We start from the raw sequence: 24,576 nt of genomic DNA on the forward strand, positions 1-24,576 counted from the left end.
TAAGACTAAACATACCTATGTTTTTCATAGGAGTCTTTTGGGAATATAAAATTCTCTTTGCGGGAAACTTGAGGCTCAGGGACATGAGCAGGATACGATTCTAAGGAAAATAATTTGGGCATCTTTCACCTGAAACATTACCCCTTGAAACATTTCCCTCTGAAACAGTTCCCTCAAGGACAAAAGATTCTTTGCCTTGGGGACTGGGGCCTGAGTCCTTGCTTAGGCATGCAGCTCTCCTCCCAACACACCAGGTGATTCTTTCTCTCCAGGGGGAGGATATGAAGTCATCATCAGTATGGCCAGAGGCTTCTTCCTTTGGACGGAGGACCTGGATGTTCTTGTCATAGCAGTTCCTTACTCTCAGGTCAGAGCTAAGAAGGTTGTCAGACCCTGGGACCAGAAGCCCAAGGCATTCCTCAAAGTGGTAGAGATTCTGATTTCAGTTGTTTCTTCCCAGGGCCCTGAACATTTCACATCCCATTTCCTTTTGTCTCATTTTTTTTTTTTTCTATTTTACAGGAGGCAGAGTGTGGTCTCAAATCTACTGTTCTTGTTCCTTTCCTATCATTTCTGACAGAACAAATCCTCTGGACTCACTGATGTCAAGTCCAGGAGTTATGAATCCCTGGTTATTGTAAAGCCTCTGCCCCTTAGAGAGCTATACCTTCCTTGTTCCAGGGATAGAGAAGGTTTGTTCGAGGAAATGCAAAAGGCCACATTCTTAGACCCTCTTGCAGTTCTGCCCTTATATTCATCCTCATAAGAACTTGGAAGTAAGAGCTGATGGACTTATGAAACCCGCTCTTCCTTATGACAAGGGAGAGGCTATCTGTTCTGCTGTGGCGACAAAGGGACGATAGAACTACTCCTTTTCTCCCTGCCTCCTCTGGCTCAACTTTGAGCCTTTTAGGGATGAAAAGAAGGGAGATTGGTTCTGCTACCTGAATCTCGGTCCACAACTGTTGCGGAAGATGTTTGTAACCTAGTAGCTAATTCGATACAGAAGGGGATCATGATTAGTCTGAATTGTTAATCTGGTTCCAGTTCTGTGAATATGTACTCCTGTTCCCTTTAGGATTCTTCAGGTACCTGGTGTCAGGGTGCTGGGGAGATGATATCAGAGGGTTCCTTTTCCAGGTATGGTACCTTGCGGAGAGCCTGTCCACTGAAAATAATGGCTTGTAAGTGTCCAGAGCTAGGAGACCTCACAGAGATCTTGGAGAAAGGGGCATACATGCTGAGATAGTGAAAGATGCTAGGCTTAGCAGTGTCATCAGTGTGTCTGGATTCTACCTCTCAGTCTGTCAAGTTTTGCAGGATGAAGTAGTATAGTTTCTGCTTCTGTTTTCTTCAGTTTCCTTACTCTCTTGCTCATGTGCTCATGAGTTGACAGTTAGCTTTGGAGTTGTAGGGATTTCAAAGCCCCCTGTGTCTGAAGTTGATAGTAAATAGTGGTGTCTTTTGAAGAAGAGCTGGATTTCTTCTCTTTCCTCCTTGCTTTTTTCCCAGCCATAGCAGTTTGATGGGCAGGTTTTGGTCTGAGGTTTAAGGATGATGGTGGCACTGTTGTTGCCACCTATCAAGTTCCACAGTTGTATGGGGAAAAGATATGGGGTTTGGAGCTGGGCGGGCATAAGTTCAAACTCTAGTGTTGATTGTTGAACTGGTTTTATGATTATAGAACTCTGATGTTAGGGCAAAAATTCAAGAGTGGTTGTTAGAGTATAAATATCTAGCTTTGCCTACCTTGGCTAGTTCTTTTTGCTCAAGATGAATAATTTCCCCCAGGACCATCTTGTTTTCTTCCCAAGAGGCTTTGTGCACCCATAGTACCCATCTGATGGCATTTAGAAGCTTGCCTGTCTGGAATTGGGTGGTTGGCTAGTAAGTAAGGAAGCAGCATATGGCCTCTGACATGGCAACATGGATCTGAGTTCTTTTTCTATACTAAACTTTTTTGTGTTTTTTGGGCAGTTCCCTTTTTGGGAGGTCTTTCATTCATTCTTTCTCTCTCTTTTTTATAGACAGGGTTTCTCTGGGTAATCCTGCTGGCCTGGAGCTCACTCTGTAGACCAAGCTAGCCTCTAACACAGAGCTCTGCCTGCCTCTGACTCCCAAGTACTAGGATTAAAGGTGTGCACCACCACACCAGAACTTGCATCTTGATTTCTCTACCTATGAAATATGTGGTGGTGAGCAGCGTGGTTGGGCTCATTGCTCTGAAGAAAGTTGCAATCTTGTTAATTTCCTGTTTTACACTCTTCTGCCCTTTATGGAATTGTATATGGAACCCTTGGCTTTGTGGATGTTACCTTTTAGAAGATGTGCTATGATGTTTCAGCTAATGTTGAGCTTCTTCTTGGTAGATGCTATAGGTTTTTTTTGGTGGTTTTTGTGTTCCTTTCAATTTTATTGTGATGAAATTTGTACACAGTTTTCGGATGTAATGACTTATACCTATAATTCTCATTACTTGGGAAGCTGAGACAAGAGAATTGCCAACAGTTTGACACAGCCTGAGCTATATAGTGTTGAGATGCTGTCTAAGGCAACCAAAATAAAAAGTGTACAGTTCAGTAGCTTTCAAGATATCCATGGAAGTGGAATTCTGTCATCAGTCAGTTTTAGACTTTTTTTATTTTTGTGACAGTGTTTCTCTGTGTAGCCTTGAACTCACAGAGATCTTTTTGCCTCCCAAGTGCTGGAATTAAAGGCATGCATCACCACTGCCTAGCATTAATTTTTTTAATATTATAGAAACCTTTATACCTTTTAACTCCACCCCCAATTCTTTCATCTCTTTCCGGCCACTGGCAACCCACTAGTTTGTCTGGAGGATCAATATTCTGAAACAGATAGAATCATGACAATGTAATCCTTTGTAACTTTGCTTCTTTTGGTTAGCACATATATGGTATAGCATATATCAGTACTTTGTTTTTATTGCCAAATAATAGAATCTTGGGGTTTTTTTTTAAATCCCTCAGTGGCCCAGAAATAGGTTGGGGGACTCCTTCTATTCTGGTGGGCTTGTGTGGGTCTTTAGAAAAGCAGTATATCCGTGTTTCTTATTGGATATTGTGCCTGTGTTTATTACCCTGGAGTAGAGCCAGTGTTCCTGGGTGTTTTGGGTGAGGGGGTGGTGTTGGCTCCAAGCTTGCTGGGACAAAGCTGTGAGGCCTAGAATACTAAACACCTCTTGGCCATGAGTTCTGAGAAGACATCTGTCCAATGCTGTTGCCATCCTTCTCTGCACCCTTCCCCCTTTATTGGCAGCTCTTTTACCCACAGGCTGGGTCAGCAACTTCCCAGGCTGAGAGGGAGGATTCTAGGCCCCTACTGCTTTTTAATTCTAACCCCTCTTTGGGGAGTTGGATCGTACAGAATGGAAGCCATGCTGTGTTGTCTTACAGCCACAAAGCTCTAGAGCTCACAGGAGTACTACGAAGAGGATGTATTCATTTCCTGTGCCTGTTGTGACAAATGAACATGAACTGTGTGGCTTAGAACAACAGATACATTCTGTTTCAGTTTTGGTTGTCAGAAGTTCAAAATGTGTTTCACTAGGCCAAAAATTAAGGTGTTAGTACTTTTGAGCATCCTCCAGGGGGCTAGGAGAGAATCTAGACCTTTTCATCTTCCGGTGGCTGCACTACTCCAATCAATCTCTGCCTCAGTCTGCACATTGCACTCTCTCTCTCTCTCTCTCTCTCTCTCTCTCTCTCTCTCTCTCTCTCTGGTTTCCTTTTTTGTATTAAATCTTCTCTCTGTAAAGACAGTTGTATTAGTTACTTGTGACGAAAGCAACTTGAGGAAGGGGAAGGTTATTGTTACTTACAGTTTGAGGGGATCCAGTCCATCACGGTGGGTAAGTCTGGTGGCAGGAGTGTGAGGTAGCTAGTCATATTGTGTCTGCAGTCAGTAAACAGTGACATGAATGCTGGCATTCAGTTCACTTTCCTTTTCCCCTTTTATTCAGCTCAGGACCCCATGGAATGATGTCATGTTTAGGGTAGGTCTTCACTCATTGTTAATGCTCATGAAAATCCCTCAAAGGCACACCAAGATGTGTGTTTCCTATGCAATTTAAACCCTTTTGAGTTGACAGTGAGGATTAACATCACAAGTCAACCCAGTCTCAACTTAGCACCCAAAGCTATTACTTTTAAATATTAATGTTTTACCCCTGGTCCTCAACGTCACATAGCCATTTAGTTAAAGTTTGTTTGTAAGAGTATCCAAATTCTTAACAGTTCTAGCATTGTTCAGAAATCTTAAATTCAAGGCCAGGTGAGGTGGTGTACACCATTAATCCAAGCACTTGAGAGGTAGAGGCGGGTAGATCTCTCAGGTCTAGGCCAGCCACAGTTACATAGTGAAACCCTGCCTCCAATTTTTTTTCAAAGTCTCTTCTGATACTCAAAGTAATCTCTTAACTGTGAGCTCCTGTACAATTGAAAAACAAAATAAGTTGCATTATCTAATCTATAGTGGCACTGAGCAAATATTCCTATTCCAGAAGAGAAGGATGGGGACATTAGCAAGGAAAGATTAGAGGAAAGCAAGAACAAAACTCAGCAGGGAAAATACTAAACCCTTAGTTGATGGCATCATGTGTCCAACAAGCTTGGGTACTTCTACCTCTCAGCTCTGTTGCTTTGGCTATATGTAGCCTCTATCTTGAGTCAGCTTTACTCGTGCCTGAAAGCTTTCCTTGGCAGATGTTTCTGGCATCTCTAGTGTCCTTGATGTCACCATTGCAAGTAGGCATCACCTCCATAGCTGCATAAAATTGCCTCTTAGAGTCTTGTTGCAGGAAATCTAACCCTGCCACATATTACCTAGTTTCATTGGCTTTATGAAACCTTGGTTCAAGGCTGTATGATTATCTCATTGCTGAATTCTGTGCATCTGAAAAACCAACATGAAGTGGGTGATGTGAAGGTATGCTACCAGCTCAAGATATAGCCTAGCCTCCTTGGACCTCCTTGCTGTGGCCTCTGTTTGCCATCTTGACTGAAACTAAGGAAAATACTTCTTTAGAGTGTTTTCTGCATTTTACTCTAGAGCAGCAATTCTCAACCTGTGGGTCCCAATCCCTTTAAGGGTCTGACGTCAGATACCCTGCATTTCACATATTTACATCATAATTCATAACTGTAGCAAAATTACGGTTATGAAGTAGCAACAAAAAATTTTATGGGTAGGGTCACTACAACATGAGGAGCAGTATTAAAGGGTCATAACATTAGGAAGGCTGAAAAGCACTGCTTTTTAGGCATTATTCTTTTTTTAAAAGATTTATTAAAATTTATTTATTATGTACACAGTATTCTGCCTGCAGGCCAGAAGAGGGCACCAGATCTCAAAACAGATGATTGTGAGCCACCATGTGGTTGCTGGAAATTGAACTCAGGACCTTTGGAAGAATAGCCAGTGCTCTTAATCCCTGATCCATCTCTCCAGGTGCATGCTTTTCAACTGAGTTCTCAGTTTTATAGGTTGGAAACTTTTCCTGGGTAGGATCTTGCCCTCAAGGCAATATTTATCCAATAAATATATGCCATATAGACTGTAATGTTTTCCTTAATTTCACACATTTCATTTCACTTCTAGCCAATTTGTTCACACCTATCTTCAACTTTAAGGCAGCCAAGCTCCTTTTGTTTTTAAACTGCATATTTATGTTCATAACTTTTTTTTTTTTTTTTGGTTTTTCGGGACAGGGTTTTTCTGTGTAGCTTTGGAGCCTATTCTGGTACTTGTTCTGTAGACCAGGCTGGCCTTGAACTCACAGAGCTCTGCCTGCCTCTGCCTCCCAAGTGCTGGGATTAAAGGCATACGCCACCATCGCCTGGCCATAACTTTTTTTTGAGGCAGGTTCTCATGTAGCCTGTTCTGGCCTCAAACTAGCTATGTAGCTGAGGCTGACTTTGAACTCCTGATCCTCTTGATTCTACATACAGATTTGTTAAGAGTATAAGCATGAGCCACTATACCCAGTTACAACTTTAACCTGGTTGATGTTCTTTTCTTCACCAAACTACATTTTCTTGTGTTTTGTACTTTCTCAATGAATTAATGCAGTAATAACCACAATAATTAATAACTATACTACAGCCAAGAGGTTACATGACTTTAGAGTTTCGCCAAGCAAGTTAGTCCATTACTTTTGAATTCAGCCTCATTCATATGATTAGGTGGGAAGAAATGAGCCAGATTATTTTGCCAGAATGTAAAGCAAATGGCCTCTAGTACTTGTACCTAGCTGAGATCTCCCTAACCAGAACTTTATTTTTCACATTTCTGTCTGTATTTTGTTATTCCACTTTCCCACCAGAATATACTGTTAAGCTATAATTTAGCACTCTAGGTCTTCTCTTAGCCCATAGAATCAAACTTCCAAATTCTTCCTGCAAAACACCTCCAAATGCCTACACATTTGTGTGATCAGGTATTCACAGCAATGACCCTACTTCTGGGTACCAACTTTATTTTGTTGCTGTAACAATACCTGACATGAGGTTTATTGGGGGATACAGTGTTTATCACAGTGGGCAAAGCATGGCAGTGGAAGTGTGAGACAGCTGGTCATGTTGTGTCAGGGGAGAATTGAAGAATATTGATACTCAACTTGCCTTTTCTTTTTGTCCTGAGACCCCAGCCTATTTGATAGTGTTACTCACATTCAGGTGGTAAGGTAGACCTATCTGGAAACTCTTAAGGGAGAGCATTGTCCAGTCCCTTTGCAAAGGCTTAGAGATAGGGAGAGACTCTGCTCCAGGCTTGGCCTTGAACTTGTAAAGTTTAGTGTTGAGATTTGATCTTTTCAGGTTAGGATATCTATACTGACTAAACCTACTGATTGACTGGTTACCAGCACTCTAGCACTTACTAAACATTTTCTTCCCAAAGGGAGAGAGGGAAAAGCTAAAGCCTAGTTTTTTACACACTGGCTGCCAGTGCCAGTAGATGCTTAGTGACCCATCCCTAGATGTAGGCCTAGATGCCATTCAGTTACCTTAGGACCCACACCCACTTATATGCAAGAGGTCTGTCTATTTAGGCTTCCTTTATTTTTAAGGACAAGCTAGAATTTCCCCAGGACTTGCTGCCAGGTATGTGTCATGGCACATCATGTGTTGCTGCTGTACTACTAGGATTTGCTAGCACACAAAGTGCAGCTCCTTTTTGCCTTTGTAAAATGTGGATAATGCTTCCTGCCACTTGGGTTGTGGTGAGGACAGTTGAGTGATGTCACCTTTGTATCTAGCACCTGGCATGGGGCAAAGCACTCAGCTAAAAGGAGTTCATCCTTTTTGGCTTTTCCCTGCTTAGCTGCCTAGTCTTGCTTGTATCTTTGCTCTACTGTACATGTTACCAGGCTCTGAGCATCTCTGGTGCTTAGTGGCAGAAATGAGTTTCTCATCCAATTATCTAGCATTCCTTGGAGGTTTTGGGGTCTTAATACTTTACTCAAGTGCCAACTTTAATGTCAGGGTAAGGTCTCTTTCTGTTTTGCAAAAGCCAGGGAGTTACCTGGCAGTGGTGGCGTATACCTTTAATCCCAGCACTCAGGAGGCAAAGGAAGGTGCATTTCTGTGAGTTTGAGGCCAGCCTGATCTATAGAGTGAGCTCCAGGACAGTGTAGCTCTAAAGCTACACAGAGCAACCCTGTGTCAAAAAACAAAAACAAAAAAAGCCAGGGAGTGTTCATCTGTTTTGCAATTCCACCCCTATTGTGTGTGCTCATTGCCTCCTGTAGTTTATCATGGTAGAGACAAGTCTCATTCATTTTTCTGTCCTCATTGTCCAGCATAAGGTGACTCATACTTTGGGAGATGATTAAGTAGGAAGTCCCCTTTTCCTCTTCCAATCCTTCTGTCTTCCTCTCATACTTGGGAGGTTGTTGTTCTCCCTTTTATCAGGTGTGGGGCTACAGTTGAAAATTTGTCTTCTGGGGGCTGGAGAGATGGCTCAGTGGTTAAGAGCACACTGTCTGCTCTTCCAGAGAACCCAGGTTCAATTCCAGCACCCACATGGCCCCTCACACCTGTCTGTAACCCCGAGATCTGACACCCTTACACAGGTATACATGTAGGCAAAATACCAATGCAAATAAAATGAAAGTTATTTTTTAAAAAAAAGTTTGTCTTCTGGACACCCCTTGATGAACTAGGTCTTGTGGTTCTGGGAGATGGTTGACAATGTAAGCATGAATGCACTTAGGGTAACTAGCTAAGGTACTAGTGCAGTCTCCAGGGTGGGAGGAGCATCTGGCTGCTGGAAGGTTGTACACAAACAGGTGTGTTTGTGCTGCCCAGGGAAGCACATTAAAGGCTTACAGGTGCCTTTGTCATGTCTGCAAATGAAGCCACACCTTCCTGATGGGGTGGGCCCTGAGGGTGGGGCTGCCTATGTCTTCCCTTGTCCCTCTTCAGTCTCTAGCCAGTCACCTAGAGGGTATCTCCATTGCATATTATCTGTTTATGCTGGTTGGTCTCTTCCTTTTATGTTTAGTGACCACCTCACCAGTATATGTTACTACAGAGCTGCTTTCGGTCCTGACAGAAGTCCTGAGTTCTTGACAGATGTATCAAGTAGACCAAATGCTTCCATTTTTATAACTGGCATGACAAGTTTAGGCAGCTTCCTACAACCAGGAAACAATGCATAGTGGAGCTGGCTGGGTTGAAAACCGGGGCTTTTCTACAGATCTAATTCCAGGACAGTCAGCACTACACAGGGAAAACAGGTCTCTAACAACCAACTGAGAAAAAAAAAAGAAAGAAAGAAAGAAAGAAAGAAAGAAAGAAAGGAAGGAAGGAAGGAAGGAAGAAAGAATACTAGGGTGTTAGACCTCCAAACACTATGCCCACTCTGCCAGAGATTTTGCCTGTTTTTTTAGGGGGTGGAGTATACCCATTGCTTGTAGTGGAGTACAAAAATGATCCTTTTGTAGTCATCTTTAGCAGGGATCCTGTAAGTTCCTAGATAGGATAAGGTCCCCTAGGAACAGGCTTTATAGTCTGTAATACAGTGCTCTTGCTGGGTCAAGCTGTCTGCTTCTGGCAGCCAGCAGAGGGCGTGAGGAGCCTGAGAAAGATCTGCTTCTGCTTCATTTTGAAATGGAAATGTCTTAACCTGTCAAGGTCATTATTGTTATTTCAATTTGGAACTGAGTTTGTATAGGTTTGCTTAACCAGACCTTTGGGATCAAATGTGATTTGGAATTTAGAAAATAGTCAGAATTTGGAAAAATCTCCTGGTGTTTATACTTTGTATTATATAATACTTTAGCAGAAGCTGGAGAAATACCTCATGATCAAGTGCCTGAATGTTTCTGCATGAAAATGTTTGAATCTTCACCCTCAAGTAGGGTATCTGGGTATATGTCAGTTCTTTTCAGGTTATAATGGGACATGAATAAGATTAAGACTTTGGGTTTTCTGTATTTTTGCAAAGTCTTTTGATGTTTAAAGCATGTAGGGATTTGGAATTTTGGATAAAGAATTGTGCATCTTTATTGGGAAAGAAGGTTAAGAAAAATCACCTATAGCATGAATACTTAGGATTGTATTTTATTGCCTCCTTTTTCAGTTTTGATATATATAATTTGTATACACATGTAGAGACTTGTGTAAATGTGTGAGTGTTTGGACACACGATCATACTTGACTCACTTTCTGCCTCACACAATATATCTTAGAATTTCCCAGATGTTTATAGGCTCAAGATATACATTTTAGCTAGTTATTCTCTTCAGCATCTTTCCTGGGTGAAACAACTTCTTCTTCTCCTCCTCCTCCTCCTTCTTGTTTGTTTGTCTTTTAGAGACAGGGTTTCTCTGCATTGTTTTGGAGCCGTCCTGGAGCTAGCTCTTGTTGACCAGTCTGGCCTCGAACTCACAGAGATCCACCTGCCTCTGCCTCCCCGAGTGCTGGGATTAAAGGCATGTGCCACCAACGCCCAGTGAAACTTCTTGATAGAGAACCACATTCTCTATCTAGGCACTTGGGGTCTAGGCCTCTGGCTGCCAGGGCCAGGTCTTGCAATATCTAGAGCAGGGATTTGAAAGCAGATGAAGGGATTAAGTCTTTGTTTGTTTGTTTGTTTGCTTGTTTTATTTTGTTTTGTTTTTTGAGCCAGGGTTTCTCTTTGTAACAGGCCTGGCTGTCTTAGGACTAGCTCTGTAGACCAGGTTGGCCTTGAACTTACAGAGATCCATCTGTGTGCCTCCAGAGCACTGGGATTGAAGCATGTGCTATCACCACCACTGCCTGGCTAAATCTTGCTTTGTGGTCACAGGATAGTCAAGAAGATCTGTGAATTTCCCAGGATCCCTTTTGCCAATCATCTGGTTCTCTCAGGAATTGAATGCAGGATCCCAGAGTACAGGCTTCCCTGGGTATAGGTTTCCCTGTTGCTGACCTACCACTCTTTATTCCAGCAGGAACACTGGTTTGAAAAGGCCTTAAGGGACAAGAAAGGTTTCATCATCAAGCAGATGAAGGAGGATGGTGCCTGTCTATTCCGGGCTGTAGGTGAGTCTCTGCCTTGGTCCTGCAGGCTAGGAGGCTTAAGCATGCCTCTGAGCTGTGTCCCACTTGTCAGTAACAGCCCCAGAAACAAGATTGAGGCAGAACTAATAACTAGTTGGTATTTTAGGGTATCCAGGTACTAACCTGATGTTAGTGTTTGACCTCTGGTCTTGGATTGTGTTGAGTGAATAATAATAACAGCAATAGTAATGACTTAGAGACTAACACTATTAATGCTACAGGAAACCCATCTATGTATGTATATATTTATTTTGTTTTTCGAGGCAGGGTTTCTCTGTGTAGTACTGGCTGTCCTGTATGTAGATCAGGCTGGCCTCGAACTCAGAGATCTGCCTGTCTCTGCCTCCTAAGTGCTGGGATTAAAGGTGTATGCCACCACTACCTGGCATGGAAACCCTTTTATTAATCCCACAATTGAGGTGAAAGTGGGGACTGATGTTGCTTCTACTTGTTAGATGAGAAAAGTCTCAGAAGTGGGGAGTGACTTGCCCAGGGTTACACAAAAAGTATATGATAGTCAGGATTTTCTATCTGGGTTAAACATATCACATTGTTGTCACTTTGGTATGTAAGAGTTTATACCCAGAGTTTTCTGATATGATATGTTGGGGGAGGGCTCTATTTGTGTGAAATTGGGTGTGGTGAGGCACACCTTTAATCCCAGCATGCAGGAAACAGAAGCAGTGGATTTCTATGAGTTCAATACCAGCGGTCTACATAACAGGTTCCATCCATTCAAGGATCTATTTGTCTTGTCACAAATCTAGGTATATATTTCTGTTAGTTTTTTTTTTTCTTTTAGCTTGTATAAAAATAGAGAAAATAGTGAACCCCTTCAGATTCAGTCATCTATCGTTAAAAAGTCATTAACATAGCTAGGTGGTAGTCACACAAACCTTTGATCCGGGGGACACATATAGGTGGGTATCTGTGAGTTCGAGGCCAGCCCAGTCTACAAAGAGAGGACAGTCAGGACTGTTGTACAGAGAAACCCTGTCTGAAACATGCACATGCATGCATGTACATCATTAACAAATAGATAGCCTTACCTTATAACTACCCTGCCCACTCTTTATCACTCCCCCTAAACAGTATTTATACAGTATAACTTTTGACATAGGACCATTTCATTCATAAATATTTCTGTGTGTTTCTTTAACAGATACGTCTGTATTGGCTTCTGCCCTTTTAACATAAGCCAAATACTGCTGTCACAACTAGTATTTTTTTTTTCTGTTTTGAGACAGTCTCATTTTCTAGCCCAAGCTGGCCTGAAAGTTAGGACTCTGCCCCAACCTCTAAGAGCTGAGATGATAGATGTGAACCACTATGTACATCTAAGAATTACTAATTTTTTCTTTTGAGACTGGGTCTCTCTGTTAGGCTGTTTCCTCATCTGTGAAATGGTGGTGCTTCCCAGGGCTCCTTGAGTTCTTTCTTAGTTTCTGGGTGTCCCCCATGTCTGTTAGAAGCTAGATCGGATCATGTACCACTTCTGGACAAGTGATTCTTCTTTTTTGAACCCTCTTTAATTAGCTGAAGAATGGATTAACGTGTTGTACTGTTGTGTGGTTTGATTTACTTGGGTAAATCCCTTAATGCTTGATACATAGTAGGTCATCATGAAACAGTAGCAGTAGTAAAGTCTGGCTGCTGTTCTCAGTTGTGCCTCAGAGCCAGAAATATTTGTGGGATGGATGGGACAAATGGTTGCTTACCCCTTCTACCAAGCAGAAACTATTCAGATAATGGTTTGTTTTGGTTTGGAGAAAAACTACAAACATCCTACTCCTCTGGTTTCAAGTCATGTTTCCCTTCTCCCTGGGATATTTACTATAGAAAGAACTGGGTTTGGAGGTATCTTGGGGACAAAAGAAAGGCAGAGAATGAAAGAGTGAGGACCTATTAATTTCTATGCCCTATAGTAACCTCAGGCTGGATGTAGGAGAAGCAAGATTACTGTTGAGCATCTGGGTTCAGATGTTCACTGAGGCAGCTTGGGACTGTTGAGGACCTGTTATGAATAGTAACCCACATCAAGAGCAATTTTTGTCCATGTGTATCTAGCTAGCTCTCCCGCCCCCAATTGGGGCCTTCCAGTAAGGGGCCCAAGCATACAGGAAGAGCTGACCACAGCAGGTTGAAGGCCTTTCCTTATCAGCACTATGGCTACACATTTCCCCTGACTGGGCTGCCCTCAGCTTTTCTCTGTAAAACCTCAGAGGTCCTATGGCTCTCCCCTGAAGTACATGGCCCCTCGTCTCTAGGGGCCTCCTAGAGGTTTCCCTGGTGCAGAGTACACAATACATGTGCCGGGGAAGGGGACTTTGTCCCCAGGCTTTCTGCTGTCCCCCTGTTTCTAGCCTAGCTTATACAGAGACAGATGGCCATTACCTCAGGCTTTCTACAAAGGACTGCAGGCTTTAACTTCCTATCATGTATTAAATAATGGAGGGAACATGTAATGAAGAGTTGGAATTGAGTGGGTTGCACACATATATGGCACTTTGTTGTTGTTTCCCTGACCCTACTGTGTGCCACACATTCATCTGTGCTTCAGGCCCTCTTGAAAATTTTGGTTCATTATCCCATGAAGTAGAATTGGTTGAAGCTCTAAAAACAAACTCAGTAGTGGATCTCTTGCCTAGCATTCAGGAGACCCTGGATTTGATGCCCAGCACTACCCAGGGATGGAAAAGGGAAATGGCAGTGATAGAGTTGCATGGGAACATCTAGATGTCCAAAGGATGATACTAGGGAGGCCCTAGCTCAGTAGTTTCTCAACCTGTGGGTCACCACCCCATGGTGTTGAATGACCCTTTCACAGGGGTCACCTAAGTCCATCAGAAAACACAGATATTTACAGTAACAATTCACAATAGTAATAAAATGACAGTTATATTATGAAGTAGCAACAAAAATGAGTTTATGGTTAGAGGTCACCATGACATGAGGAACTGTATTAAAGGGTTGCAGCATTAGGAAGTCTGAGAAGCACTATTCTAGCTTCTTAGTTTATTTGTGCTTTGATCCCTCTGGACCCTTCCTTCTTCCAGCTAGAAGAATTTATTCTTCCATTGTTGAGAATCTTAGGCAAGTGCTTTTCTGTCCTTTGTTTTGCCACTGACATCAGACAGCACTTTTGAACCAGTATCAATTGCTTATTCCCACTTCTCCCTGCTGGCACCTCCTAGAGATTTATGAGCATGAGTGAATTCTTGGGTGGAGGTGGGTATCCTATGGCCCACCCTGCCCCTGCTGTGCTCAGATAACCTCCTCCTCACTCCCTTTTCTTCCATTTGGCCTTGACTCAGCAGAAACGTCTAGGCTTGGCCATGGCAGTGGTGCTGACCCACTTCTCTGGTTGTTTTGGTCTTGGAACATGGATCATTAGCACTGGAAATGATAGCTGTTAGGTAATTTTTTAAGATTTTGCTTTTTACTATTGTTTTTTGAGGCAGGGTCTTACTCTAGCCTAGTCTAGCCTGAAACTTTCTTGGTAGATCAGGTGGCCTTGATCCTTGAACTTGTGACACTCTTAGTGTCTCAACCTCCTGAGCATTGGGATTGTAGACATATTGCCACCATCATTGTTATTTAGTTTTGGTAGCTTTTTTGTTTTGTATTTGAGACATGGTTTCCCTTTGTAGTTCTGTGTGTCCTGGATCTCACTCTATAGACCAGGCTAGCCTCAAACTTAGAGATCTGCCTGCCTCTGGCCTCCCAGAGGAATTAAAGGCATGGGCCACCACCTCCTGGCCTTCGATTTGACAACTTTATAAAATGAGAAACTGAGGCCTCATGAGAAAGCCAGGACCCTGTCTTATCTAAGTCATTCAGCCAATGCCAGAACAGCAGTGTTTGAGATTGTATCATGACGCAGGACAGTTCTCTGTGCTGTTTCCTGTACACCTGTATCCATTGACTTCTCTGTGCTCATCATCTTTATGTTTTCCCATTTTCCCATGGGAATCTTCAAGCAGAAAAGCATATACTTCAGATTGGGTCTGAGGTCATGTGTCTTGCCCATAGTTTGTACCAGTGGGACAGTTGGGTGTGCATACCATGGCTACATGATAGGTGGGTGGGACCTTTTCCTGGCTCCTTTTGCCTCAGTGCACCCATGTTTGTTTGGTTTGTTTTTAGGTTCTCCACAAAATCCAACCTTCCTTTATTAAACATACCATTGTATGTGTGTATGTACACCACAGTATGATTATATGGAGGTCAGAGAATAACTTATGGAAGTCTATTCTTTCCTTCTACCACGTGGGTTCTAAGGATTGAACTCTGGTTGTCAGGCTTAACAGCAGATGCCTTTACCTCTTGAGCCATCTGCATAGCCTCCAAGCTTCCTTTTTGTCTTTAGTAGAACTTAATTAATGGTAGGGAAGCAATCAGGCAGCAGCCTGAGGAGTACATGGTTTCCAGGTCCCTGCAAAGCAAGGGACCGGTATTTACTGCCATTCGAAATAATCTGGACTTGAACCAGTGGAGTGAAATGGTTCAGTCAGGAAAGGTGCTTGTTCCTGAGCCTGGTAACCTGATTTCAATCCATAGAACTTGTGATGAGAGGAGAGAATAGACTCCCACAGGTTGTCCTCTGATCTATACATGTATTGGGTCATGCAGATATGCAAAATAGATAGTAAACGTAACAATAAAGTAATAATAATAAAAAAAGTAGTGGCTCTAGAAAGATGGCTCAGTGATTAAGAACACTTGCCACTTTTGCAAGTGGGAACCCAGGTGGGTTTCCCAGCAATCATAAAGTGTCTCACAACTTTCCTTAATTCTAGTTCCAGAGGATCCAGTGCCCTCCCCTGTTTGTAGGCATCAGGTATACATGTGGCACATATATGTACATGCAGGCAAAACTCATAATCATACAGTGACATAATCTTTGTTATGGCAGGGGTGGGGAGGCAGAATCTCTTTGTCTTGCTTCTTGTCTTTGCTCCCTAAAATGTAGGCAAATGGAAGTTACATTTTAGGGAGCCTGAGAAGGGAGGGCCTCTGCAGGTAGCAGAGGAGAAGGATGAAACAAGTTTGTTAGAGATATTAGTCATTCCTCTTCCACCTATCCCTAGCAAAGGCTGGGAAGGAAGTGGCATGGGTTCCTAAGTATGCACAGCCTCATGTCTTGTATAGTCTTCAGTCTTTACTGATTGGTGACAAGGGCATGTATTCACTGTTCTGTGTTGTGGAATTAATCATGTGGGCATTTAGTCTCAAAGGTTCCAGTCTTTTTGAGATACTGCAGGCTGCATATAGGTACATATGTGCACCTCTATGTGTGTCACTTTGTATATTCAGAGAAAACAAAGTGGTGTGATGCATGGGGAGGGAGGTTCATTTTAAATCTAGAAAAGTGCACAGCCCCTGATATTTGTTATCTCTGCTCTGTTTCAGGCCTTTCCCTTGTTCCAACTGATTCCTTGTGCTAAGCAGGGAAACTGAAGTAGACAGGCTCAGGCCTAGCCCTAGGAAAATAAGGTGGCTGCAGGGTTTGAGGTGGAATGTCTCTTGGGATCAGATGTTGTTGCCTTTCTACCTTTGATAAATATGTGACAAACGTGTGATAAATATGTGATTCTGAACTAGCTATGGCATTTCTGTATCAGTGCCTCTCCACCCTGTATAAGTTTTTGTTTGTATTTTGCTGTTGTTGTTTGGTGAGGATCAAACGAGTTGCTTGTAGTATAACTAAACGATAATACTGTGCTGAGAATTTGTGAGCCCTGCTCAGAAAGGGAACAGAGGTGGAATATAGTGGGGGATACCCTTCAAGCTGGACCATGGAAGAAGAAAACAGGTTCATATGGCCAAGTGCAATGTTAGCAAGAGGAGGAGTTTCAGTTTCTGTCAAAACAGTTTCTCTGCATTCTCCCTGCATTTGTGGGTCCAGTGGGCCATTCTTTGTCCCACCTTGGGCCTCCTACAGGGAAGTTCATCCTGGCCCCCCCTAAGGATAGAAGTGTTAGGGCTAGGAAAACTAGAAAAGCTAATTCATGTTATGATGTGCTTTACCTGTAACATTGAAGAAGGCTTTTTCTTATAATGTTTTATTTCCTTGGTCTAGATATGCATATTTTATTCCTTGATAATAATTACAAAATTAAGGTATACACTGAGAATGGTGTTATATATTTATAATCCAAGCACTTAGAGGCCAAAGGAGGAGGATTGTTGTGAGGTTGTTGAGGCCAGCCTAGGCTACATAGAGTACTATTCCAGCCAAGTGTCTAAAACTAAAAAATTAAGGAACAGCTTATAATCAGTGCAAGATTGTTCCTTACAAAGCTGGGCTGAGTCTGTAAGTACTGTAACTTACCTATATCTAAGGACCCTACACAGAAAGCCACTATTATTAGTTTGATAGGAATTTGGTTGTCAATTTTTGAACAAAGGCAGTGCTTGTAATTGAAGGGATACCCCTGCTTTCTGAATTTGGGGCTTTCCTCTAGTGGAGGAAGTGCAACAGAAATGAGGAAGGGCTTAATAAGCAATTTTTTCTCATCATTCTGGTTGACTGGTAGGCAGCTTACAATATGATAGGAGTTGCTGTCCTCATGACAAATGGAGTGCCTGTTTTGTTTTATTTTTGAGACAAGTTCTCTACATAGCTCTAGTTGTTCTGGAACTCATTTTATAGACCAGGCTGGCCTTGAACTTAGAGATCCTCTTGCCTCTGCTTCCTCTGAGTGCAGGGATCAAAGGCATGTGTCGGCACACCTGGCACTCTGCCTGTTTCTTGACCATTGCTTATGCTTCAGATGGTTGACAAACCTTCTCTTGTAGTCTCATACCCATACTGGAGATTTGAACCTAGAACCCCATGTCCTCCCACAGAGATATATTCTCAGTTGCTGGGCATTGTTGGTGCATGCCTTTAATCCCAGCACTTGGGAGGCAGAGGCAGGCGTATATCTGCAAGTTCAAGGCCAGGCTGGTCTACAGAGCAAGTTCCAGGACAGGCTCCAAAGCAATACAAAGAAACCCTGTCTCAAAAAAAAAAGAGAGAGAGACAGACAGAGACAGAGAGACAGAGAGAGACAAAGAGAGAGATCCCTAGCTCTCTATAGTCTATAATACTATTTTAGGTGGAAGAAGAGTTACTGTTCCCCACTTACTTTATGGATGAAGACATTTCAACCCAGGATGAAAGGGCTTGTTCAGTGCCACACACAGCTAAGAGGTAGCATGAACTTTACGCCAGATAAAAGCAAGATAAAAGACCCTGTCCCCCTCTCCTTCTTTTCCCCAAACCTGACATCTGATATCTGGCTCTGGCAAATAGAGATCCCAGGTCTGTAAATTATCTTCTGTAGGAGATACAAATTCCCCATTATCTCAGCCCAACTCAGTGAGCCTGGTAGCCCACCCCTATTTAACCCTTTCGCTCCCATCTTAGTTCTTGTTGTGGCAGCTGTAGACTGAACTGCCTCCAAGCTCGGCCTACAGAAATAGCTCCTTCAGCAGCCCAGGCAGCCACAGCAGCCTCTGTGGTCCTGGCTTCTAAGAAAGGTAGCAGCAGCTCCCACCCCCACCCCCAGTTTGTATGCAGGACATGTGACTTGCTGGAAGTCCTAGTGTGTAGTGGGGAGTGTGGCCACAGAAGCCACATCCTTGTTTACATCAGTGAAGGGGCTACCCCTTCCTGCCTTCACAGCCCCTTCTCCACCCCTCAGGTATCTTCACCTCTAGGATGACTTGAGGCTGCTATAGCTGCCCACTTTCTGTCAGTGCAGCCTTTGTTTCCATGTCATACAGCACCCTCGTGGAGGGAATCAGAAGGCAGTGGAGACCTTCTCTCAAATCTTCAGAGAAGTAGACTACCAGGCCTTACTTACTGTTGGCCATGTTCCCATTCCTAGCATCCCTTTCCCCTGTGCCCCAGGGGGATCCCATCAGAGTGATGAACCCCTGGGGAAACATAGGGAAATTCCCTTTTCAAGGCAGCCAGTGAAAGTCAGGCTTGCCTCATTTTCAGACTCAATGTTGTGGGAGACAAGGCTTCTGCTTCCTGTGCCTCAGCAAACTGTACCCAATTTCTTTTGCTGTATTAGGTCCTGAGCTTGCAGTGGGCTTAGGTGTGAGCTGCCCTCTACCTTCAGTGGTAGTCTTGTGTGATGAGTCTGTGCACACCTTTAGTGAATTGGCTGATAGAGGGGTTCTGCCACTTTACACTCACTGACCACAAGAGGTCTTCTTCTGGGTCATACCTGTCTGTTTTCCATTTCTCAGAGGAGGTATAGGGAGCCCAGAGAGTCACTTGTCTCTGGCTACTTAGCTCACTAGTTAGTATTTGGCAGAATTTAAAGTGTTTTTCTCTTCTGTTTAAGGATTCTAATCTTAGCTGGGTGATAGATATGCACACCTTTAATCCCAGCACTCAGAAGGCAGAGTTCAAGGTCAGCCTGACCTACAGAGTTTCAGGACAGCCAGGGCTACTACACAGGGAAACCCTGAAGAGAGAGAGAGAGAGAGAGACAGACAGACAGACAGACAGACAGACATTCTAATCATGGTGTGGCGGGGTGGTTTATGAGTTTTTTGTTTTGTTTTGGTAGTGGTGATGGTAGGCATTGAATGTAGGGTTTGGTTTGAAATAGAGTGTCACTATGTGATCTAGGCTCTTTGACCATGGCAATTCTTTTGTCTCAGCCTTGGTTATAGGTGTGCACTACCCTTCTTTTTTACTTTTAATTTACAAACTTTTTGTCACTACATTTTTATTTATTGGTGGATGTGGAGATTGTGATTGCATGCCACAGGGCACATGTAGAGGTCAGAGGACAGTTTAAGGGAATACTTGGTTCTCTCTTTCAACCATGTGAGTCTCAGGTATCAGGCTTGGAAGAATTGCCCTTATCCATCTTGTTGGCCCTTCACTGTAACTGCACTTACTGTACAACCCTGTACTCTTTCATTCTTCAAGATTGTCTGACCTTGTTACTTTTTTTTTTTTTTTTGAGACAGGGTCTCATGTAGCCTAGGCTGGTCTTGTAGTTACATTGTAGCTGAAGATAGATGAAGATAATCTTCTGATCATCCTGCTTCCACATCCTGAGGGCTGGGATGAAAGGCATGCAGCAGCACACCTTCAGCCCTTGCTTATCATTTACCATCACTCTATTACAACACACAAATGAAAGAACTCTCTGGGGCTTGGCATAGAAAAGGGAGTTTCCCTAGACCCTCAGCCCACCTTTCCCCTAATGAATGACATTCTGATCCTGTCTTAGAACTCACTCTGTAGACCAGGCTGGCCTCGAACTCACAGAGATCTGCCTGCCTCTGCCTCCAGAGTGCTGGGCTGACTCAGAATTCTTGGGGTGACAGCTCTGACTCTATCCTTTTCTGTTTCTTTTGTCCCCACAACCCCAGCTGACCAGGTGTATGGAGACCAAGACATGCATGAGGTTGTGCGAAAGCATTGCATGGACTATCTGGTGAGATCCTGGGGAGGCCTTGGGACAAGGGTAGGTTATCTCCTTTGCACATGGACCTTAATTTTTCATTCTGTTCCACAGATGAAGAATGCCGACTACTTCTCCAACTATGTCACAGAAGACTTCACCACTTATATCAATCGGAAGAGGAAAAACAACTGCCATGGTAACCACATTGAGATGCAGGCTATGGCAGAGATGTACAACCGTCCTGTGGAGGTGTATCAATATAGCACAGGTACTTCTGTAGTGGGTAGGTGAGGGACTAATGGTGCCTCATCAGAGCCAACCATACTGGGTCCCCTGTGGATGCTCCCTCCTTCTCTTTCTCTGCAGAACCTATCAACACATTCCATGGGATCCACCAAAATGAAGATGAGCCCATCCGTGTCAGCTACCACCGGAATATCCACTATAATTCAGTGGTGAATCCTAACAAGGCCACTATTGGTGTGGGGCTGGGCCTGCCATCATTTAAACCAGGGGTAAGTGGGTCCTGGTGCTAGATATAGAGGATTGGTTCTGCCTTTAGTCCACAAAATGTCCTCTCCCCTCTTTGAGTCTACCCTGAAGTCTCTACCTGTATATAAAATTAGTGAGTTACTATCGAGCAGAACTCATTTTATGGTTTTGATTTGCCTGTCCATGAGCTGGCTTACTCATCTTATGCTTGTTGAGAGTGCCCTTTTAGGATACCTTGGGCTGGATATCCAGACTTGCACATGGTTCTTCTCTAACTTCACAGTGCTAAGAGACAGTTAGGGTTACAGACTTGGAATGTAGCCCCGACTCACACACAGTTTATTGGAATGGACCCTAGGGGCAGATTGTATAGGCTTGGCCAGTACTGAAAGCCCTTCCACAGGCATGAGACCTAGTAAGTGTCAGAAGATGGCATTTCATTTTCCCAGCATCCACTGGCAGATAATCATTCATTCTCATACTCTCCTTTCATCTTCCCTATTATTCCCTCCCTCCTTTCATCCTGTCCCCTGATCCTTCCTCTCCCCCTCTTCCTGGGCTGCTTTCTCTTATCCCCCCCCTTCCTCTCCTCCCTACCCTTTCTCCACCCCACCCCCTCTCCTCCCCCTTCTCTATCTTCCCTCTGCTCCCTCCTGGGGATTTTGAAATCCTCTATTCAGGTTTCACTTCCTACAAACATTAGGTGGTCCTGCCTCATCTAAAAAAACAGGCTAGCATCAACATATCCTCCAACCCTGGGGGCAAGACTTGTTTTGTTTATTAATACATTTTAGAAAAGGTTTAGATTTGCAGAATGATTGTGAGAATATTAGCGTTTCCATATTCCACAATATGATTAACATTAATGGAGTGCATTTGTCATCATTAACAATCAATATTGATACATTAAGTAAAAGACCACACTTTATTCACATTTACTGAGCTTCTCTCTGATGAACTGTTTCTGTTCCAGGGTCCTATCCAGGATGCTATCTCACATTTAATTGTCCCCTTTGGCTTCTTGTGGCTTTAACAAATTTAAAAATTTTATTTGCTGACCCACTCTATAATTTAGCCTTTTCTAGAATGTCATATATTGGAAATTATGCAATATGTGATATAATTTCCAGAATGCCTCCTCACTTAATACCATTTAAAATAATACTATTTAAAATTTTAATATTTTTTTAAAAATTCTGTAACTTCCTGGCTTGATTGTTTATTTCCTTTTTCTTTACAAATTTGAATGTTTAAACGTTTTTGTAATTAATAGACTTAATTGTTGAAAAATTGTTTACATTTCTCTATTTCAGGTGGGGGTGGATATCAAAAAACAGCTTGTAGGATGCAGTTCTGTTTATAGGGTTTAAACCTAGGTTGTCAGGCTTGGCTCAAGCGCCATTACTCTCTGAGTTATCATGCCAACTTTCAGAATAGTTTTCTCAGTATAGAGTTTCCCCTAGTCCCTTCCTCTCAAGGCACAGAGACTCTGGTACATCTGTTCTAGTGCTTGACCTAGTGTTAATAAAGGGTTCCTGCCTTGTTCTTTCCTCTTGCTTTGACGACCTTGGGAATTTTAAGGATTACTGTTCAGGAGTGTTACAGGGAAATTCTCCTTCTGAATGTTGTTTTAATTATTTAAACCCAGCTTGTGGGTTTGGGGAGGCAGAGCACAAAGACCTAAGTGCTGTTCTCGGCACAATGTATGTATTAGGAACAAGATTCAGACTGGCAATGTCTTTGACCATTTGGCTGACGTAGTGTCCCGTTTCCCACCTTTTGAATCCTGTACTATTAAGAAAGGAAGTCACACTAAAGAAATGAGGATTATAACTATCTCCCTGAATTTATGTTAACCTAAACAGAGTTATTGCTGTTATTGCTGATGTCTGCAGTTAAAATCCCTCCACCACATACTTCATTCTTGCCTCCTTTCCCTTTTCATAGCAAATTCCCACTTTAAAGTTGAGAAAACTTTCCCCACCACCCACCAGTCATTTACATGACTGTTACTTACGTATACATGTATAAGCTGGGGCAGACTCATTAACTGGACCCCCTGGAGTCCAGTGATAAGCACAGTTCTTTTTATGTTTAGTGTTACTGATTCTATTCATTTCCTAAGTGCCTGAGGCCACCACCTGCTTGTCCTTGCATACATTTGTAATTCATTTAGGTGGTTTTGTCACTGGGAGCCTCACTCCTTAACTGATCTTTAAAAAGCGATTAGCATGCATTAAGGATTAGTCTTTGTTTTGTAAAGTTCCTTGGGTTTTGACAGATGCATAACAAAAAAGTGCATCTATCTTAAGCACCTAATCATTCAAATAGTTTTAGCCCCTGAAGTTTCCCCACTCTTTCTTCCCCCTCCAACCACTGGTCCTTTGTTGACTGTTTTGGCCTGTTCCAGAAGGTCACATAATTGGAATCTTAGTTTGTAGCTTTTTCAAAATGCTGCTGTCAGGTAGCAGTATGCATTAAGGTTCTTCCATGGTTTTTCATGGCTTGTTAGCTATTTTCTTATCACTTACTTTCCATTTGTGGAGGCCCACAGTTTGTTTAGTCATTCACCTATTGAAAGGTCTCCCTGGTTGCTTCCAGTTTTTGATGATAAAGCTTCTGTAAACTGCTGTGTGCAGGTTTTTGTGGTAACTTAAATTTTATGGAAGCAAGATTTTGGAATTACTGAAAGCAGTCAGATTTTGCATGAAGCGGGTGTGTGTCTGTGTGTGTGACACACAGCACAATGAATGAAAACACATTTTCCCAGGAATTGATCTTCCTATTGTTTTGTATTTTAGCCACTGTTGTGATTTTTAGGTTTACTTGAATTGGTAACAATGTGTAGAGCGTTGTTTTAGAGCTCTTTCCCTGAGCTATACCCCCAGCCTGAATATCTTTTACATATGTGCATTTGCCATCTCTTGTGTCTTTCTCTGTGGTTAGATTGCTTACCTACTTTCATTTTTTGCCATTATGCAGTGCTGGGAGTTGAATCCATGTTTTTGTGTGTGCACTCTTTATCACTGAGCTGGACCATATCTGCCTCATTTTAAATTGGCTCAGTCTAACATTTTCATACATATATTTCCCCAGATAGAGAATTTCTCCGTGATAGAAAATTATGTTGTACATCATTACTTAGCTTAGTTAGCATGCATGCATGTGTGTGTGAGAGAGAAAATGATGTTAACTTGCTGGGGCATGGTGACACATGGCTATAATCCTAGAATTCCAGAGGCAGAGAAAGACAACTTATGAATTCAAAGCTGACCAGGGCTGCACACCCAGCCATTGTTTTGGTGGGGATGGGGGTAACAAACAAAAACAAACAAACAAAAAAAAAACCGTTTAACTTTATGAAGCAATATTTACACTTAATCCCTGAAATATACTTTGATGTTTTCTATTATTTCATTAGTGTCATATCGCTGGATGTGGTGGCTCACGCCTGTAATCCCAGCACTTGGGAGGCTGAAGCCGGAGGATTGCCATGAGTTCCAGGCCAGCTTGGCCTACATAGTGAGTTCAAGATCAGACTGGGCCATGTAGTGAGACCCTGTCTCAAAAAACAGACAAACAAATAATGCTGTAGTCTCTTAAAACTTGGCATGAAATTCTCTCATACAGTGTCCTAGCACCCACACCATGCTGATACTGACCCTTCATCCCCTCACATAGCCACACCCAGCCTCATATATGCTTGACTCCTGCCTCCATTCCATGTCTTACAGTTCACTTCTCTGTTCATCTTTTTCCTTTGCCCCATCTATGAAATCTGTGAGAAAGGCTTCAGCGTTGTGAAATAGAACCATTTTTACTAGGTGAGGCTTCTTTACTTTAAGGCCTAGACTGAAGAGGACCTCTCATCCCCAGATTTAGTGCTTCACTCCAGGTATCTTGGGGTTGGGCCAGCATTTCTGACCATAGGAATTCAGAATGCTGGGTCTTATCATCTAGGCCTGTTTTCCTCCAGTTACTGATCTATACACAGTCTGCTGAGGAGTACTTTGTAAAATTAACTTTTCCTGTGTTGTCTTTGCTAAGACCTGTAAGCCTACCTTCCTGAGCCCATTCAGCCCATTCACCCAGGT

The 24,576-nt window shown here is 42.8% G+C and overlaps 1 protein-coding gene across 5 annotated transcripts in view; it reads left to right on the forward strand.

The window, feature by feature from the left end:
* Positions 1-24,576, forward strand: part of Otud5 (OTU deubiquitinase 5) — a 30,897-nt gene that overhangs the window by 2,863 nt on the left and 3,458 nt on the right. For 4 of the 5 annotated variants that reach the window (XM_051179662.1, XM_051179663.1, XM_051179665.1 and 1 more), the window contains 4 exons: positions 10,454-10,547; positions 19,956-20,020; positions 20,102-20,258; positions 20,357-20,505. In XM_051179662.1, the coding sequence (XP_051035619.1) occupies positions 10,454-10,547; positions 19,956-20,020; positions 20,102-20,258; positions 20,357-20,505 (465 nt within the window). The remainder of the gene's footprint in view (positions 1-10,453; positions 10,548-19,955; positions 20,021-20,101; positions 20,259-20,356; positions 20,506-24,576) is intronic. The other variant, XM_051179664.1, reaches the window with a different exon arrangement.

This window comes from Phodopus roborovskii, unplaced genomic scaffold (genome assembly GCF_943737965.1).
Source record: "Phodopus roborovskii unplaced genomic scaffold, PHOROB, whole genome shotgun sequence".
Lineage (NCBI taxonomy): Eukaryota > Metazoa > Chordata > Mammalia > Rodentia > Cricetidae > Phodopus > Phodopus roborovskii.